The sequence below is a fragment of the Cucumis sativus genome, chromosome 7, assembly GCF_000004075.3.
Source record: "Cucumis sativus cultivar 9930 chromosome 7, Cucumber_9930_V3, whole genome shotgun sequence".
NCBI lineage: Eukaryota > Viridiplantae > Streptophyta > Magnoliopsida > Cucurbitales > Cucurbitaceae > Cucumis > Cucumis sativus.
Genome location: NC_026661.2, coordinates 21,791,584 through 21,810,376, shown reverse-complemented (window position 1 = coordinate 21,810,376; position 18,793 = coordinate 21,791,584). Strand labels below are relative to the sequence as shown.

General features: G+C 37.1%; 5 protein-coding genes across 6 annotated transcripts; 4 read left to right on the top strand and 1 right to left on the bottom strand.

The window, feature by feature from the left end:
- Nucleotides 1–513: 513 nt before the first annotated feature.
- Nucleotides 514–2,769, bottom strand: LOC101203239 (40S ribosomal protein S3-3). The gene is made up of 6 exons (XM_004141650.3): nt 2,611–2,769; nt 2,361–2,508; nt 1,615–1,786; nt 1,345–1,399; nt 1,114–1,245; nt 514–980 (listed from the first exon to the last, which is right to left on the bottom strand). Exons 1-6 carry the CDS (start codon nt 2,638–2,640, stop codon nt 807–809), a joined length of 711 nt encoding a protein of 236 aa, XP_004141698.1. The 5' UTR covers nt 2,641–2,769; the 3' UTR covers nt 514–806.
- Nucleotides 2,770–3,760: 991 nt separating this feature from the next.
- Nucleotides 3,761–7,131, top strand: LOC101211092 (uncharacterized protein At5g02240). The gene is made up of 9 exons (XM_011661325.2): nt 3,761–3,994; nt 4,094–4,180; nt 4,255–4,313; nt 4,615–4,710; nt 4,861–4,938; nt 5,508–5,570; nt 5,710–5,883; nt 6,073–6,168; nt 6,800–7,131. Exons 1-9 carry the CDS (start codon nt 3,817–3,819, stop codon nt 6,878–6,880), a joined length of 912 nt encoding a protein of 303 aa, XP_011659627.1. The 5' UTR covers nt 3,761–3,816; the 3' UTR covers nt 6,881–7,131.
- Nucleotides 7,132–8,412: 1,281 nt separating this feature from the next.
- Nucleotides 8,413–14,134, top strand: LOC101211341 (transcription initiation factor TFIID subunit 12b). 2 transcript variants are annotated; one of them, XM_011661324.2, is made up of 8 exons: nt 8,422–9,315; nt 9,580–9,801; nt 10,417–11,040; nt 11,146–11,220; nt 12,735–12,813; nt 13,256–13,320; nt 13,469–13,507; nt 13,593–14,134. In XM_011661324.2, the coding sequence occupies exons 1-8, from the start codon at nt 8,596–8,598 to the stop codon at nt 13,773–13,775; spliced, it is 2,007 nt and encodes a 668-aa protein (XP_011659626.1). In that variant the 5' UTR covers nt 8,422–8,595; the 3' UTR covers nt 13,776–14,134. The 2 variants fall into 2 exon arrangements, with proteins under 2 accessions (XP_031744729.1, XP_011659626.1); XM_031888869.1 differs by lacking the exon at nt 13,469–13,507 and having other exon boundaries at nt 8,413–9,315.
- Nucleotides 14,135–14,344: 210 nt separating this feature from the next.
- LOC101203480 (auxin-binding protein ABP19a) lies at nt 14,345–15,746 on the top strand. The gene has a single exon (XM_004141651.3). The coding sequence runs from the start codon at nt 14,919–14,921 to the stop codon at nt 15,543–15,545; it is 627 nt and encodes a 208-aa protein (XP_004141699.1). The 5' UTR covers nt 14,345–14,918; the 3' UTR covers nt 15,546–15,746.
- Nucleotides 15,747–15,917: 171 nt separating this feature from the next.
- LOC101211590 (protein NODULATION SIGNALING PATHWAY 1) lies at nt 15,918–18,483 on the top strand. Its single transcript, XM_004141765.3, has one exon. The coding sequence runs from the start codon at nt 16,691–16,693 to the stop codon at nt 18,356–18,358; it is 1,668 nt and encodes a 555-aa protein (XP_004141813.1). The 5' UTR covers nt 15,918–16,690; the 3' UTR covers nt 18,359–18,483.
- The last annotated feature ends 310 nt before the right edge of the window (nt 18,484–18,793 follow it).

The following is an 18,793-nucleotide window of genomic DNA, read 5'->3' as shown; positions in this document are numbered from 1 at the left end:
AAAACGGTTCGTTTCGTCGCAATTTGTTCACACGTGCTTATCCTTTCCTCATTCTTCGGGTGCACTCAAGTTTGGGCTCCGACCCAACATGTGAGTAAACTCACAATTGAGCTCCTCAATATGGGCTACGGCCCAACATGTGAGTATACTCAAAATTGGGCTCCTCAATATGGGTTACCGCCCAACATGTGAGTAAACTCAAAATTGGGCTCCTCAACATGGGCTACGGCCCAACATGTGAAGCCAGAGTAGATCTTCCATGCATTAATCAGCCTCTGATTATATAACAGAATTAGTGAATGTAATCAAATTTATATCTAATTCATTAGATTAATCACGATGAATTCCAGGTTTATCATATTAGTAATTAGCAATTGGTCACCATTTGAGAGTGAAAATCGTGTCAATAAATCACATTAATGTAATGATTTAATTTTTAAGACCAATAGTATGCCAAAGTCTTTCATCAAAAGTTCATATCTCCACTTCCAAACTTATATTGGTAAGAATAGATAACAAACTCGAAACAGAGAAACCAAATCGAAAATTGATACAATAGAGGTGGGAGATTTTTGGCTAATGTTACAAAGTGAAATAAGATTGAACATTAATTAAAGCACTAGGTGATATGAGATAAGAGTAAATTTACGAAGTTTGTGTGAATACTTTTGTAACAAAAACAGCCCAAAATCAAAACTCAAAACAGAAGAAAACGACTTCAAAACTTAGAATTCCATATTCTGAAAGAAATGACATTATAGTAAGCAACACTACACTACTTCCTCCCTCATGTCTCTCATCATCTCTTAAGCTGCTCCAACTTCAATCTCGGTCGTGGGGATAACAGCCACAGGCCTGATGAAATCCTCTTCCTCTTTGGGAGAATGGATGGTAACCAAATCTGGAAGAGGCGTCGGTGGACCTTGCTTACCCTTAGGATCCCAATCAAGCATGATCTTGACCTTGATACCCAAAACACCCTGTAAAGTGATGAAAATGAGACACAAATTTAATGAACAGAAGCACCCACAAATGTGATTCGAGAAAACAGAATGCTAATACGAGCAGGCAGCTATGAAGCCACCTCTGCATTTGAGATCATACGGAACTGACCTGTCTAAGGAGAACGTGTCTCACAGCAGAGTCGATGTACTCTTTCACTGGCTGTCCAGATGAAATCATGTAACCATCCTTGAATTTCATGGATTTTGCACGCTGAGCTCTCAGCTTACCACTAACAATAACCTGCATGATTCAGAATACAAGTTCATAAAAACATAACCAACTAGATAGTTGGTTCCATCAAAACATTGAGAACAAATACCATAAAGAATTAGAATTCACCTCACATCCTTTAGCTCCACTCTCCATGACAAATCTAAGCACACCATAGCAAGCCCTAGAAAAAAAATGAAAAAGTAATGCTTAATAGGAGTGGTTGCCCAAATAAGGCGCTTAGTATGTTATGATGAGTTCCAAACCAAGTAATCAGTATCCAGAAAGAAATTTTTCATAGTTACGTCATCACACACCTAGATAGATCGAAAGTTTCAAATCAAACTAGAAACTACAACACATCTCAAAATTATTGCATTGATGATTTCTACTATATACCTTCTCACAGCAAGGCCTCCTAGAAGCTTGTAGCGAAGAGACTCAGCTTGAGCAATGGCACACAGTCCTCTGTTGTTGACCTTCTCAGCATATAGCTCAACACTGTTTTCAGGGAACTTGAAACGTTTCTGAACAACAGATGTCAATTCTCTGATTCTCCTTCCTTTCTCACCTAAAGTCACAATTCAATTTCCAGTCAAACACCGGAGCCAAGCACATTAATGAATGAGAACGCCTAAATGAGATCACTCTACATGTAATATGAAGAGTTCACTTCAAAGTATGCAAGATGGTTTAAACACATTGGCATTGTAGGTAAGATCAACATCCATATTCTCCAATGATGATGCACTTCAAGACTATAATTAAACATAAAGCGCCAATAACATCCCAAGAGAAACTTTCAAACATGAGAAGTACCAAGCACCAACAAACACGGTTGAACTGTACATTTTATTCAACCACGCAATGACACTTCAAAACAATTGCCTACCCCTGTCTAAGATTCTACAAATTCTACAATTCCAGATTCAACGTCATAAGAATTACATTACATTCGAATTAGAGATAAATAACAAAATCAGGAATTTGAGGCAGAAATTTGAAGTTACAGAAATGAGCAGGAAAACAAAAGACACTCGTAATGGTAGATTGATAATAAACAAAAACTGCACAATCTTCCCAAACATATCCCCATAATTCGCAGGAATAATATCAACGCAACGAGGATAATAAAAATCTCTTACCAAGAACATTCTGAGTGCGAGTGGCCCTAATGATGATCTCAGTACGCATAGGTGTAACCCTAACCTCCACTCCGGAGTATCCATCCTCTGCAAGCTCTCTGGTAAGAACTTCGTTAAGCTCAGCAAAGAACACCCCATCAGCCACAAACTGTGCCGGAATGAATGGAATAAGACTCGACAACATCAAAATGGGAAGAATACTTTGTACCTCGTGAAAAATATAAGATGAAGATACGAATTCGATACCAACCTTTCGCTTTTTGCTCATCTGAGTAGCCATGACTGGTTGGTGGTGGTGGTTCTGTCGCCGTTCACCGCTGTTCTGCTTGGACTCTAGGTTGAAGATGAAGAAAACCCTAAGAAACGCTGAGAATTTGAGAGACGCAGATATCCTCGAATGAAAGGCTTTAACGTCTAATATTGGGCCTTCAGCTTTCTTGCAGGCCCAAGAAATATATATCGAATGAAAGGCTTTAACGTCTAATATTGGGTCTTCAGTTTCCTTACAGACCCAGCAAAAGTTAGTGGGCCGAATGAAAAATAATCGAATGATGATATTTTTAAAAAATCGCAAATATAGCCAAACTACTAATATAATGTACCAATATTTACGATATGTTCTATAAGTGATATACTTCTGTTTTTGATAAAGTTTGACAAATTTTATTATATTTGTAACTTTTTTTAAATGTTGTTATATACTTAATTATTTTGAATATAGTTGCATTTGACTTTGCTATTTTTACAATTTGTGTAAGGAATGTTTGCAAAAAAACAAAAAATTGATAATAGGACCTATGTCATTACATATTTTAAATTACAAAAGTATGAAATTGGTGGACTAAATTTTGTGATAGTATTTTCGATAATCGTCTGATATTACTAACTCATTTCTGTTAGATTCGCAATTTGCAAAAGAAGAAAATGTGATGTGGTGTTTTTCTAAAATGTTTTTGCCATTATGCAATTTTCATTTGTTTAATATGTTGTTGTATACTTAATTACTATTCTTAGAATTGTCCTCCATTACAATTACCATTTCATAAATAAGTTTAAAAGATTCTATAAATATTTTGATTGGATTGTTAGAAATACTCATATTTAATTCAAAGTGTCATAATTATTTTAAATAAAAGTATAAAATTACATGAGAAACATTTCAAATATATTTTCAGAATCAAAATTTCTTTATAACTTGAGAACAAATAAGTCTATTCTTATCAATACGGTCACTAAAAATACATAATTTTAAAACTCGAGGATCAAATTGATATATTTTTCAAAGTTGGGGGACTGAAAAGTATTTTTTGGTTTGTTATCTTGACTGTGACACACAAGATGGTGAAAGAGAGAAGGGTAGTATCGAAATTTCATATTGTTATCCCCTCCAAATAGCGGGAAACGGGAAGTGGTTGGTGGAGAGCAAAGAAAGTGAAAAGAGAAAGGTTTGTGCCAAATGCTCAGCAATCTTCTTCTCCATTCCATTGTTCCCACCCCTTCTTCCGAACTCAATCCATTTCTCAAATGCCGAAACTCCTCTCCCCTCTTCCTCGTCTCCACAAGGCACGAACGCGTTCGTTGCTTGGCCAAGAAGAAGATCGGATTCATGGATCAAATTCTTGACTACATTGAAGGTGCAGACAGGAAAATCTCCTGTTTCATCAGTTTGTTAATTTTATCATCTTACTTCTTTCTAACTTACTCTTACTGTTGGTTGTGTTGTTTGATTTTAGGCGGTCCCAAGTTAAGGAAATGGTACGGGGCGCCTGACCTTGTTTCTAAAGATGAATCTGCTCTTAAAGACGAGGATGGATTTTCCGGTAATGTGTGTTGAACTAATTATTATTATTATTACTATCATCAGTTTGGGATTGAGTTTGTTTCTTTAGTACAGAGGAAGGTACGATCAGGGATGCAGTTTTGGTGACTGATGGGGATACTGAGATTGGTCAGGTGTGTTTTCTTTTGCGTTTTTTCACTGAAGATTTTGTAAAGAAATTATGACGAGCATTGAACTCTATTCGTATGGAATTGAAGATATAAACATTATGATTTATGTAAGCAACTGCTTGGAAGAAGCTGTTATGGATCCAACACCAGAACAGTTAAATATCTCACTCTATTTAAGGCTAGACAAGTTACTCTTCTCATTAACAATTGACTTTTAGATAAAACTCTGTATCATCTAATAGTTGCGTCTTCAAGCCACGAGGTGTGATATGTGATCAACTACTGTAATACCTACCTTATGCAGATGGTGATATTATCGTTGATTGTGAAAAAAGCCAGAGTGAAGGCGTTGGTGAAGGATAAGAAGGCTGCCCTTGAAGCTTTTGGATTATATGTTGAGGTGGGTTGGATTCAGATTAGAGGAACGTTGCTTGTAGAATGTATTTAATATGCTATATTTGCTGTTAATCCCATCTCTTCTGCGTTTTTTTTCCTTCCCCATCTCAAATGAACTATTGGTTTTTTTTTTTTTTTGAATTCATGTGCAAAGCCAGTAGCCGGTGACATCAGAGATGGGCCATCATTGAAGAAAGCTCTTAGAGAAGTCCGCACTATAATATGCCCAAAAGTATGGATAATCAATTTCAATGTATTATTATTGTCCCCTAAATTTTCCCTCTAGCTTTTATTTGAAAATGCTCGAGGCAACATGATTTATCATTTTTTAATGTTCCCATCAACTATAATGCACATTTAGGTTTCTTACTCCATGGCATTTAATCTTACTTTTCTTGAGATAATATTTAAGAAGGAACAAGTGGCATGGATATAGAAATCGACTCGGTGATGAACATGGACATAAGATGCAGAACGTGTGGATGAAAATATCAACCATGTCGTAGAGGTTCCATTATAAATATGTTAAAGATAAGCATTCCCATGTGATGGGCAGTTTTAACTGCTACAAATTCTGGTTCATCTTACGGTTCTGGATAAATTCCTTCATGGGTTTTCCACTATCAGGATAATTAACGATATGGATATAACTATATAAGCTTACATTTAATCTCAGGTTAGAAGCATGAGCATGCATTTGAATTCCTTAAGCTCAAACTTTCACGCAGATACATTGAGCCTTATTGAAGGGATGTATGATGGTTATTGACTCATGAGGTTTGTTAATAATCATATCACCAGGAAGGATTCTTATCCAGTGCTGCAAGCCTGAAAGGGGTGCAACATATAGTTCTCTTATCCCAGGTATACATCCAGTTCCCTGTCCTTCCCCCGTCTCTTTGGCATACACAAATATGTCGACAATAAATACTGTGTTGGTATGGACATGGCAAGAACCGATCCTTCAATCTATATTCATTGTCTAGACTTAATAAGGTTGCAGTTATCCAATTATAGAAGTGCTAGTGGTGTCCAAGCTCTTCTTAAAGGCAATGCAAAAAAAATGGCTGAGCAAGATGAAGCAGTTCTAGTGGCATCAGGAATTCCTTATACCATCATACAAGCTGGCTCCTTGCTAGATACGCCTGGTGGGAATCAAGGATTCAGCTTTGAAGAGGTTATTCTTCTGTCTTAAATGCTTCTTTATTAACAGCTATCTGATATAGTCAATAACCGATCCAAATACGGCTGATTTATTTATTATCTTTTGAGGGAGTGTATGGAGCTTCATTTGCGATGCCTTGTTAATTTTTGCATATAATGATATAATGAATCGTTGTATTGCGTTTTTGGTGTTATTCTTCAGGGTTGTGCAACTGCGGGAACTCTCAGCAAAGAGGATGCCGCCTTCATTTGTGTAGAAGCTACTGATGTGATTCCTAAAGGAGGGTTTGCATTTGAGGTTGGCAAAGTTAATCTTTATGTCCAACGCCTATGATTGTTTTTGATAAATTTCATCACTTGAAAATCTGAGGCAAAGGTATCCATTACCTGTGAGATGGGATTTAAGGGTAAATTTGCTAGGACTTTTACAATGATGAGAAGTATTTTGAGTTTTCCAAGAGCACTTTTCAAAGTCCTTATAGGTTAAAACTTAAGGGTCACTAACCAAAGTAAATAGTTATTGGACTGAATGAATGAGTTCAAACCATATTGGTTATCTATCTAAGATGTAATATTTTGTATTAGTTCATTTAGAACCAAATTAGATATAATATTTTGTATTAGTTCATTTAGAACCAAATGTAGTAGAGTTAAGTTGCGAGATAGTCTAGGAATGCTTACATATATACCAACAAAGAAAACTATACCCCTTGGGATTACAAAAAAGATGTTATTAAAAATTTCTAAAGCTATTTAAAAAAATAAGTCAAAGAATGCAAAACGAATAGTGTTTTCTTCAAAAGTCATTCCAAACTCACTTAGATTGAAATAGAATCACAAATCTAAACATTTCAAATAGCTTCCTCTATGCTATATTTGATGGAGTATTTTGTAATTTCAAATTTTGTGTTCCATGTATGTTACAACAGGTAGCCAATGGAAATGAACAAGTTTCAGATTGGAAAGTGTGGTTGACAAGATTACTAGAGAAAACAGAGCAGCTTCAATGACCACATGCTTAAGATGTATGAATATACCTTCTATCACCTGCTATTGTCCGATCTTGATATTTCCATTCTTTACATTTGTGATTTAGCTTAAGAAATAGCTTTTTTCTTTTGCAAGCAAAAATTCCATTAATTCATCAGCTGCCAAAACCCTTGCTTCCCCTTGGTCCGGGATAAACTAGATGTTACGTAATAAAGTTAAATGACTTAGTTGTTACAAATTTGGAAGTGAACTTTTTTTTTTTGGGAGAAAATCAATCCATGTCCTCAAATAATTGAAAATTGATAATTGTATCAACAAAAAAACTAAAAATATTAGCGGTAGATTTATTAAAGCTCTCCTCTGTTATGATTTTTTACTTTCATAATTTAAGGTATATTGTAGAGAAATGTTGAAATTTAATTATTAGACATCACTCATTTACTTTTGCTTTTATGTGTGTTTTTTTAATACAGGTGGAGTCATAGAAATTAAAACTTACAACCTCGTTAGGAGGGGTACATGCCAATGACCATTAACTATGTTTACTTTGACATATTATAAACTCAAGTTAAATAATTACAAAATTAGAAGGTTTTATTTAATCAAAATCTATCTTCTCCAAATTTTCCTTACATTGCATAATACACTAATTCAAAATTAGAACCTTCAAACTTTTATTAATCAACCACTTTCAATTTTTAGATATTCTTTTCTTTCAAAATTGTCTTTACATTTACTCCGTTGTTTCAATTCATAAATTTGACAATTGAAAAAGTCTACACACATTTGAAAATCTCTTCATGGACATTCATAAAATATGTATGTTATGAAAATGGGTAATTATAATGGATGGCCATTTGAAGAATAATAACTAAGGATATAACAACATTTAAAAAAAATTTGTGAATATAGTAAAACTATCGCTGATAGACTTGTATCAGTGATAGACTCATATGATTTATTGATGATAGATAAATTTTTACAACATGATCTATCAGTAATATAATATAATTTGATAAATTTTGCTATATTTGCAATTTTTTTAAAATTTTACTATATACTTAGTTATTTTAAATTTAATTACTAAATTCGTAACTATTGCTATAAAAATTCAAGAGCTTAATTCATTCAAATTAAAAAAAGAATCATACGAAATTGGTTAACAAACTTTGAAAAATGGGTGCAACTATGTACATTCATAACACTTCAATAATAAATATTATTTTGTCTCTTCCTTTTTATCTATTTTGCACATTCATCACAAAAAATTATTTTACTAACTCTAAATCTCAAACAAGTAATTCCAACTTTACCATAACTCAACTCCCAATCCTAAAGTGTAAGTTTATAAATTAATACTTAATCGTTATGCACGAAAATATCAGTCATCACGATAGGTGAGTTGAGGAAATTAATTCATTTCGAGATCCAATACGGGAATACTCACAGTAATCAATCGTACGCTCTGATCGAACGTACAGGATGAGTCCACGTGTATTGATCAAACCCATTTGCACAAAAAATGATATATGACCCACCCATAAAGCGGTCCATCAGATGACGTGTACAAATCCTACTGATCGTTCTTTCAACACTTCGTTCATCTTCCTCCTCCGCCCTCGCTTCCCCGTTCCTCTTTCCTTCTTCCCCTTCGGATTCAGCCGTTTCTTTGCAAATTCCGATGCAATTTTTGCCATGAATTAGTTTCTCCATCTTTGTTCAACCTTCAATTTCAATGGCAGACAGTACTTCGTCGCCTAGACCGGTTCAACCGAACCCGATGGACCCTTCACCACCACCGCCGCAACAACAACCGCAAGTTCAACCTTCAACAACCGCTATTCCTCAAAATTCATCAAATCCGTCAAATTCCTCTGTGAATCCTCCCATTCCATCTCCTTCTGCACTTGTTCAATCGCCTTCGATTGACCATTTACATCCGCTAGCTCAAATCTCTTCTCCTCCTCTTTCGCACATCTCTCTTCCGCAAAATCAACAGCAACAGCCACAGCAACAGTTGAGTCCTGCGGTTGGATTGGATTACCAGCAGAAGCCTATACAGCAGCAGCAGCAGCAGCAACAACAACAACAGCAACAACAGCAGCAATTGGTGCAACAACCTCAGAATGCGAGTGCGATGACGAATTTCCAAATCCAGCAAGCTTTACAGCGTTCTCCTTCTATTTCTCGGTTGAACCAAATGCAACCACAGCAGCAACAGCAGCAGCAACAGCAGTTTGGGATGATGAGACAACAATCGGGGCTTTATAGTCAGATGAATTTTGGTGGGGCTTCTACAAACCAGCAGCAACAACAACAGCAGCAACAGCCTAACCAACAACAGCAAATGGGAACTGGGAATCTGTCGCGGTCTACATTAATCGGTCAGGGTAACCATTTGCCCATGTTGTCTGGAGCGGCTCAGTATAATTTGCCGTCACAATTACTGGCTTCGGTATGTACTGAATTCTTGGTACTCGTTGGTCTTAAATTGGTAGTGAAGCTATTTTGGTGTTGAGATGTTGTTAGACAGTATTGAGAATTCGTTTTTCCCCCATTTGAAGTGGAGTTGAAGAGCTTTCCAGGAATGAGTTTGGCTCTTCGGTGATGGGTTATGCCTCAGTAGTTGCCTTTTACTTTTTAATTACAATTCTAAGTTCTTAATTTGTTGACTTATTTTCTTCTTTTTTTTTTCACTGAATCCAAACATTTTGTGTAGTCAAAGCAGAAGGCTGGATTAGTTCAGGGTCCACAATTTCAGTCAAGTAACTCTCATGGGCAAGCTTTGCAAGGAATTCAAGCAATGGGGATGATGGGGTCAATGAATTTGCCCTCACAACTAAGAGCTAATGGCCTTGCCTCGCCGTATGCCCAACAGAGAATAAACCAAGGTCAAATAAGGCAGCAATTATCTCAACAAAGTTCACTCACCTCTCCACAGGTTTATTGGCAACACACCTTTGCTCTGTATCTAATGTTCTTTACTACAATAATGAGTCTGTCTGAGCTTTTATTTCTACATTCGTATTGTTAAATTTCTATATGCCAAATTTGAACCAGGGCAGGTTAATGCTTTGTTTGGTTACTTTGGTCATTGCTTGGATATTTTTTATGCAGTTCATCAACCATATTAGTTTATTGACTCTATTAGAAGTGTAGTACTCTGTCTTTTATCCCATATAACTTATTTTTGTAATGCTAAACATTCATTGCATTACAAATACTGCTCATTGGGCATACTAACGTACTTATCAGTACATGTCTCTAATTTCAGGTGGTGCCCATTAACACTCCTTTTTATATTTTGGTCCATGGCATTACTCTATTTATTGTCATAATTGCTGATTTGTCTGTCATGTTCTCTAACTCAATCCGGTCAACTTTGGTATAGCAGTAATTGTAGTATCACTTTATTACTTTAATGCATAGGTTAATGTGCTAATTTGACTTGATAATCATACTATACAATCTTGCTATTTTGTTTTGTGTGTAGCTACTAGCAACTGTAAAATTGCGGGCATGATTGTGACACCCAATCAATTTTATTAAATTGCAGGTTCAGAACTTACCGAGAATGTCAAATCTTGCATTTATGAATCAACAATTGACCAATTTGGCTCAGAATGGGCAGCCAACCATGATGCAGAACTCTTTGCAACAGCAACAGTGGCTAAAGCAAATGCCATCGATGTCTAATCCTGGCTCACCTTCATTTCGTCTGCAGAGGCAACAAGTCTTGTTACACCAGCAACTGGCTTCGTCTAATCAATTGCATCAAAACTCCATGTCGTTGAACCCTCAACAATTTCCTCAGATTGTACAGCAACAGTCATCCATGGGACATCAACAGTTGCATCAACAACATCAACAGCAACAGCAGCAACCACAGTCACAACAACAACAACCACAACAACAGCTACAACAGCAGCCACTTCATCAACAACAGCAGCTACTTCAACAAGCATCACCACAGCAATCTCTGCAACCAGTATTGCATCAGCATCAGCAGCATTCTCCTAGAATAGCTGGACTTGCGGGCCAGAAATCTCTCAGTTTGACTGGATCACATCCAGATGCCACAGCATCTGGCGCTAGTACACCGGGGGGAAGTTCAAGCCAAGGGACAGAGGCTGCAACTCAAGTCCTTGGGAAGAGAAAGATACAAGATCTGGTTTCACAGGTTCTGCCTTGACTTATCACATCTCTTGTTTACTCAATGTCTCTAATGTGCTTTTTTGTTTTTTTAATTTTGTTCTCACTTTAGTTGAAATTCGAATATCTGCAGGTAGATCCACATGGAAAGCTGGAACCTGAAGTTGAAGACCTTCTCTTGGAGATTGCCGATGATTTTATCGATTCGGTGAGACTTCCTAGTACTACTACTATTTCCCTATACTTGATTGTTCATTTCCACCCAATATCTTACACACACTAAAGTAACTGCATATGTGCTGTAATCAATGGTCAATATCAGTACGCATCAAGAGTTAGTCTTTCACTATTGAAGCACTATGTTCTATTATATCAAAACATATATAATAGAAGGTCAGTTAAAACAAATCCGCATCATGTCATAGAGGATCACGTTGAAGTATTTCCCAAAAAATAGTATGCTATTCTATGACACATTAATCACCAGGAAACTATGTTTTTGGAGTATTGATCCTCATTTTGGTATTATTCTCTTTTAATCTGTCGAAGTCCAAATATTTGTTCATCTTATTTCATTCTAGACTGATGTATTTATTCATTCTGTTGACTTGGCGATTCTGGTGCACCACAATTTTATCATACTCCTTATATCTGAAACTATTCAACTATTTCTCTGATCATTGTTGTTAAAACGAAGGTTATAATTTAAACTTGAATTTAAAAAAAAAAACTCAAGTTGTATGAAGGTAGTAGTTGGAGGGGTCTGGTCAGTGGCCACTAGTTTGATATGCCCTGCCTTTAGCTTTATTACCCTTGACTACTGCTCATTATTACACAACATCATTATTTGTATCAGCATATAATTTATAGCGAGAAATAAAAGAATGTACAAGAGCAGACAAAAAACTAGCTCACCACTAAAAATCCCAAACTAATTACAAGAATGAATCCCAGTCCAAGAAAATGAGGTCAAGTTGGTAAATACAAAAAGTCAGATTAACAGACCTCTCAGGCCGTCTAAGGTTCCTCTTGAGTCAATGCTGCACATTATGGTAAACAAAGGCGTGCAAGGAACTCTTCCCTTGTCCTAAAAAGGAGGGTTCAAGAAAACCTCTTGAATCATGGAGCAACACTCTCTGTTGTGAGCTAGTACAGCCCTACATGTCCAGAATAAGAGCTCCTCCTTGCTCATGATTAACATTTTAGGCAGTGGCTTTTTATATTTTCCATTAACGATAAATTGCTGTGCCTCATTAGTCATTAACATTTTAGGGCCCTGTTTTTTGGTTTTTTACCCCATTTAATAAGTTGGTCAGCCCATGAGTGAACGGAGTGGTATATGTCTTCTTTTGGACTGATCAGTATATTCCTCTGTCATTTATCTGTTTAAGAGAAATATGTCAATACTCCCTTGTGCTCATTATTCTCCCTTCTTTCTCACTAAGACGCTGGTGTGGACACCTTTAATTCCTTCTAAAATCTACGTGTTCTTATTAAAAGCTATTTTCTCATCATTGCCCCCTCTTACCATTTTGATGTTACAAACAAATCAAGTGGACTGGCTTTAGGGTCCTTTTGGTGGACAATTTTCGTAGCTGTGTGTCTTGATTATTATGTTTCTTCTATTGCAATATTAAGTTTATAGAATTGCCTGATAATTCATGTTAATATCATGACTCATTCATCATTTACTAAGTTTTTTCTTTCTTTGATGCCATACAGGTTACTACCTTTTCATGCAATTTGGCAAAACATCGAAAATCCTCAACTTTAGAATCCAAAGATTTATTGCTACACTTAGGTGCGTACTACTTTCCTTGGTCTTTTGTTTTTTTACTTGATTTCTTAAATGCCATGCACCAGGAGCATATGACTCCCTTTTCTGATTTCAAACTTAGATCTTAGCAAGTTTTTTAATTCATTTGTGATAGTTATGAGGTAATAAAAAAAATGTCCGAGTGCGAGCATGATAATTGGTAAAGTGAAAAAATGTTCAGCTATTCTGTTCTAGATACAGGGAGGGAAGTGGGAACAATGCCACCTTAATTATTGACAATAAAATGAAGAATGAAAATATTTTGTTTCTGAATAAATATCCACTAGCATAACATATTAGTGATGATTCAAACTAAAAGCACTGGTTACCAGTTTCTTTATTCATCGTGTTTGGTAGTTATGGTAGGTATTGTATCTTATACTATTGGACAAAGCTTTACCAATCATAAATTGTGGATAATGTGCAGAGAAGAATTGGCAGTTGAACGTTCCTGGATATTCAAGTGATGAGTGGAAGAATCACAACAAAAATGTAAGAAAATTATATTATTCTCTCTAAAACATCATTCTATTCTCTCCTCTAAAAAATCATTCTGTTTCAATTCAACTTTCAAAATTTTCGTTTTAGTTTAACCATATTGAGTTTTTTTTTTTTTTTTTTTAATTTTAAATTATCGTAGTTATCATCAAGTGATGTCCACAAGAAACGATTGGACATGGTAAGTTGAACTTATCTGTTCAAGTGTTTGCTCCATTTCTTCTTTTATCATTTGTCTCCAATTTTCTCTTCTGGGGTTTCATCAGATACGCATATTGAAGGAAGCATCCTGTGTGGAAACAAATGTAAACAGCCCTAAAGAGATGGTACGACAAGGGGTTGGAATGTCCATTGGTCCCAACACTCTAACAAGGCCTTCACCGAGTTCAGAACAACTATTATCACAAACGGCTGGTTCACAGTTGCTGCAGCAAATGATGAGGTTTTAGTGTATTAACTACGTTTGAAACTAATGCTTGGTAGAGATCCCAACTACTTGGTGAATAACCAACCCCAGTGTCAGTTCAGGGATACAACAAATAAAATGAGATTTAGAGGATGCCATATCAGAGGGAGCCTGGACTGGACATCTGTGTGGAGTGGAGTGTGATGATTTTTAGTGATACGTCTTTCGGAATCAATTTTTTTAGGCTGTATAATATGAAGATGTATTATCTGGAACACGGGCGTAATGTTAATTGTACAAAATATTTGGCAGGTCATATTAGTATAGGCCTTTTAAGTATTGTTGTTGTCTACCATGGACATTTTCCAATTTATGATTGATAATCTTTACAATCTCGAGTCATATGAAGTTTGTTGATCAGGATCATAGCACAATTATTACAAAATGGAATAGAAGATATGATTTTTCACCCCCCCTCTCCATTCCCATCCCCCCCTTTTAAACTGTTACATTACAAAACTTGTTAACTGTTGATTTTCCAGATGAGGGAAAGGGCCTACTTGTCTTGTACAGAAAATTCATCCGTGGTGATAAATGCTGATGAGCTGAACCGAACGTGACAGTAGGGGTTTCTTCTAGGCCACAAAGCTCTAAGCCATTCATGGTGCGCATGTGATACAGAGAGGCTTGATAGAGCCCCTTCACCTTGGTCCTTAGCTATCTAAAAATTGGCTTCTTATGCTGATTATCCTCTTCCCATGTGCATTTGGTCCACTCCACTTTCTTCGTTGTATATCCTTGGGTTATTCCTGAATGGTAAGCACAATATCTTTTGCTAATTAATCCCTCTTTTTATCCTACTTGCCAACTGTACAAGATGAGCAGAAGAAGAATTGCCCAATCATAAGGTCATTAACTGCAAAAAAGAGAAAATTTATTTCTTTCTCTGAGAATCTGATCTTCTTGAGAGTTCATTGACAGCCACATGCATCTCAAAATCAAATGCTGCGTGGCCCTCATCCATACATTCATCAATCTTCCTATCCTGCTATTGGAGTGAATGTTACTTCAACTTGCAGGAAGCTAAACTAGTACTTTCTATATAAACCCTATGAAACTTATCAAGAAACTACACCATCCCAAAAAGGAAACAAGAGTGAACAACTAGACGACTCACCCCAAAAAAATGCTTCACTCCCTACTCATCATTTCCCTCCTCTTCTCTCTTTCCAATGCAGCTGTTCAAGACTTCTGTGTTGCCGACCTGAAAGGCCCACAAGGGCCAGCAGGGTACTCCTGTAAGATCGCCAGTGTCGTGACTGCAGACGACTTCGTATTTTCAGGCTTACGTGCTGCTGGAAACATATCGAGTCTAATTAAAGCTGCAGTCACTCCAGCATTTGTAGAGCAGTATCCAGGAGTGAATGGCCTCGGTCTCTCTGCTGCTCGGTTAGACTTGGCACCGGGTGGTGTTATACCACTCCACACACACCCAGGAGCTTCGGAATTGCTACTTGTGACGCAAGGTATTATCGAGGCTGGTTTTATCTCTTCCGCCAACGCTGTCTACGTGAAGACACTGAAAAAGGGAGACCTTATGGTATTCCCACAAGGGTTGCTACATTTTCAGATTAATGCTGGTGGCGTAACGGCAGTTGGTTTCCCTGTATTCAGTAGCCCAAGCCCTGGTCTCCAAATCCTCGACTTCGCACTATTTGCCAACGACTTGAGCACTGATTTGGTGTCCAAGACCACTTTCCTTGACCCAGCTCTGATCAAAAAGCTAAAGTCTGTTCTTGGTGGGAGTGGTTAGAATTCCCCAACCATGTGTTTGCTTTAGCCATTCTGCATTTCCAAGTAACAAAATGGATTGATGTTCTTTTTTTTTTTCCTCTCTTTGCTATTTGTTCATTGATGCCATTTAAATTCCTTGACTAGCTGTGTGTTCCACCTCTGCTTCTCTCCCCGATTATTCTATTGTCTATTCATGGCCTTCATTTGCTTTTTGAGAATATATCAGTTTCTTCCACTTCAATAATCAGATTGGTTTAGACTTGTTATTAACTTAAGAACAGATTCCATAGATTCCTTGACTAGGAAAATGAATTAAAAATGGGTATTTAGGAGATGGATAAAGAATCTTTGAACGGCAGAAATTTTGCAATTTTGTCACAAACCACAAAACGGAATCAATGAACTGACAGAAACCGATGACCTAACGTTGAACTAGATCCAAGCTGAAGTCAACTTTAGTTTCTTGGACATCCAATCACGATACTAGGTCAACAACAATTGGAAATAAAATATGATGAACAACAAATATTTTCTCAGAATATAGGGCATATAAAAAGGAAATGGGAGAGCTATGTTTCACCCTTTTAAAGACAGAAAACCAATACGTTTAAGCCTCTCTCCTCAACGGCGCTAAGGTTTGTAGAAAGCAAAAAGTTTTTGAGTATTTTAATAAGGGAAGAAAAAGAAAAAAAGTGTTAGCTGTCTCTTTACAATCCAAATGAAAGCTCAAAACCATGGCTAAAAGTTTCAAAGATTCCTTCACCAATCCCCATCCATGAAGTCCAACCACCACTGCATTTTTTTTTCTTCTCACAATACAAAAGAATGATGGGTTACAACAACCCAGGGTGAGGAAGAAGACAGTGAGTGACTTTTATATGGGCTTTAAAAAATTTGAACCAAACATCAAATCCTCCAAAAGAACAGCACAAATAGCTTAGAAAATACCTAACAGTTGTCTGTTTATGGAGGATATAAGTGACCTGTTGCATTATTTTACTGCTTTCTATGAAAACATTATTGGCTCTATTCCAATCTTTAGTCAATGATTAAACTTGTACCACCCCCACCATCAAACCAGCAAGCAACCCTGAGAAACTCCATCTTCTCCCTCCCTAATCAAAAGAGTCTCTTCTCTTTCTCTTTCTGTTTTCACCAAGCAAAATGACCATTGAAGAAACAGGGCCAAACCACCCGTCAGATCACATATTGGACTGGTTAGAGGACTCGGTTCCTTTCTTTTCCTCTTTCCTAGATGAAACTAGCAACTCCAGCTCTATAAATTGCTATCAATGGTGGGATGAGAATCAGGACACAGGTGAAGATCTGATTAATGGCTGTCTCAGCAACTCCCCCACTACTGTTGTTAGCACTAGACAACCAAACACACCCACTTCCCACAGCTTGACTCCATCTGATTTGACCAAGAAAAGAAAAGCTCCAGATGATTCAGTTCATAAGAAATCACAAACCCATCAGAACCCAAGGAAGAATCAGAACAACCAGAGCAAAAACAGTGCAGATAAAGGCAGTGGAGCTGTTGAGGGAGTGACTGTGATGAAGAAATCAGTAGGGAACAAGAAAAATGCATCAAAATCCACAGGAAATAACTATAATAGTGGCAGCAACAAGGAAGGAAGGTGGGCAGAGCAATTGCTAAATCCTTGTGCTAATGCTATTGTAAAAGGAGATGCGACAAGAGTACATCACCTTCTTTGTGTTCTTCAAGAGCTCGCCTCACCCACCGGTGACGCTAACCACCGGCTCGCTGACCACGGTCTGCGAGCTTTGGCCTATCACCTGTCCTCCAATTCTTCATCTTCTTCTTTTTCTTCTTATTCCTCCACAGTTGCTCCATTTACATTCGCTTCGACTGACCCTCGTTTCTTCCAGAGGTCGTTGATCAAGTTCCACGAGGTGAGTCCATGGTTTGCATTTCCAAACAACATCGCAAATTCTTCAATCCTCCACATTCTCTCTGAAGAATCTAATCGCCCGCGAAATCTTCACATTCTTGACATCGGTGTTTCTCATGGTGTGCAATGGCCAACCCTGCTCGAGGCCTTGACTCGCCGTTCCGGTGGACCTCCTCCACTAATCCGTCTAACGGTCATCGCTCCAACCATCGAACATGACCAAAACACCGAGACCCCGTTTTCAATTGGTCCACCAGGAGACAACATCTCCTCACGGCTTCTCAGTTTCGCCAAATCCTTAAACATCAATTTACAAATCAACCGCCTGGACATTCACTCACTCCAGAGTTTAAATTCACAAGCAATCAACAAGTCCCGAGACGAAATCCTAATCGTTTGCGCACAGTTCAGACTCCATCAGTTGAAACACAGTGCTCCAGACGAAAGACAAGAATTCTTAGAAAATCTTCGAAAAATGGAACCAAAGGCAGTGATACTGAGTGAGAACAACATGGGATGTAGCTGTAGCAAGTGCGGAAATTTCGAAATGGGGTTCAGAAGAGGAGTAGAATACGTATGGAAATTTCTGGATTCAACAAGCGCAGCATTCAAAGGGAGAGAAAGTGAGGAAAGAAGAGTGATGGAAGGTGAAGCGGCAAAAGCATTGAGAAATGTGGATGGAGAAATGAATGAGGAAAAGGGAAAATGGTGTGAAAGAATGAGAAATGTGGGTTTTGAGAGAAAAAGGTTTGGGGAAGACACCATTGATACGGCTCGAGCTTCAATGAGAAGGTATGATAATAATTGGGAGATGAGAATGGAAGATAAAGATGGATGTGTAGGGTTATGGTGGAAAGGCCAACCCGTTTCGTTTTGTTCGTTTTGGAAGTTGGGGATCAAATCCAACGCCCTTTGACTTTTTTTTCCTTTTTTGCCAAAATGCTTTAAAGTTCAAAACAGACTTTATTGGCAAAAAGAAGAAGAAGAAAACAATTACTATGGCTTTGTGTTTGAATCATAACTCCACTTTCGTTTTGCTTCTTTTTAGGTCGATTTACAATATGTTTTATTATCTCCAAACTTTTTGATTGAGTTTTGTTAAAAGTGTTTTTAAGGTTTCAAACTCTCTTCTCATTTAGCTTATTTTTAAGAAATATTGCAACTTTTTTAGATTGATTTTTGTTTTATACTTTTGAAAACAGTCAAATTAAACTCATATGACTTAATGAAGGTTTAGATTGATTTTACAAGTGCTTGTGTTTTCAAGTGAGTCCAATTGAAATTAAGGCTTCAAAAATCCCTCTCATTTCAAGAGCTATTGTGACTTCTTACGAGTTTCTTTTTTCCTCTT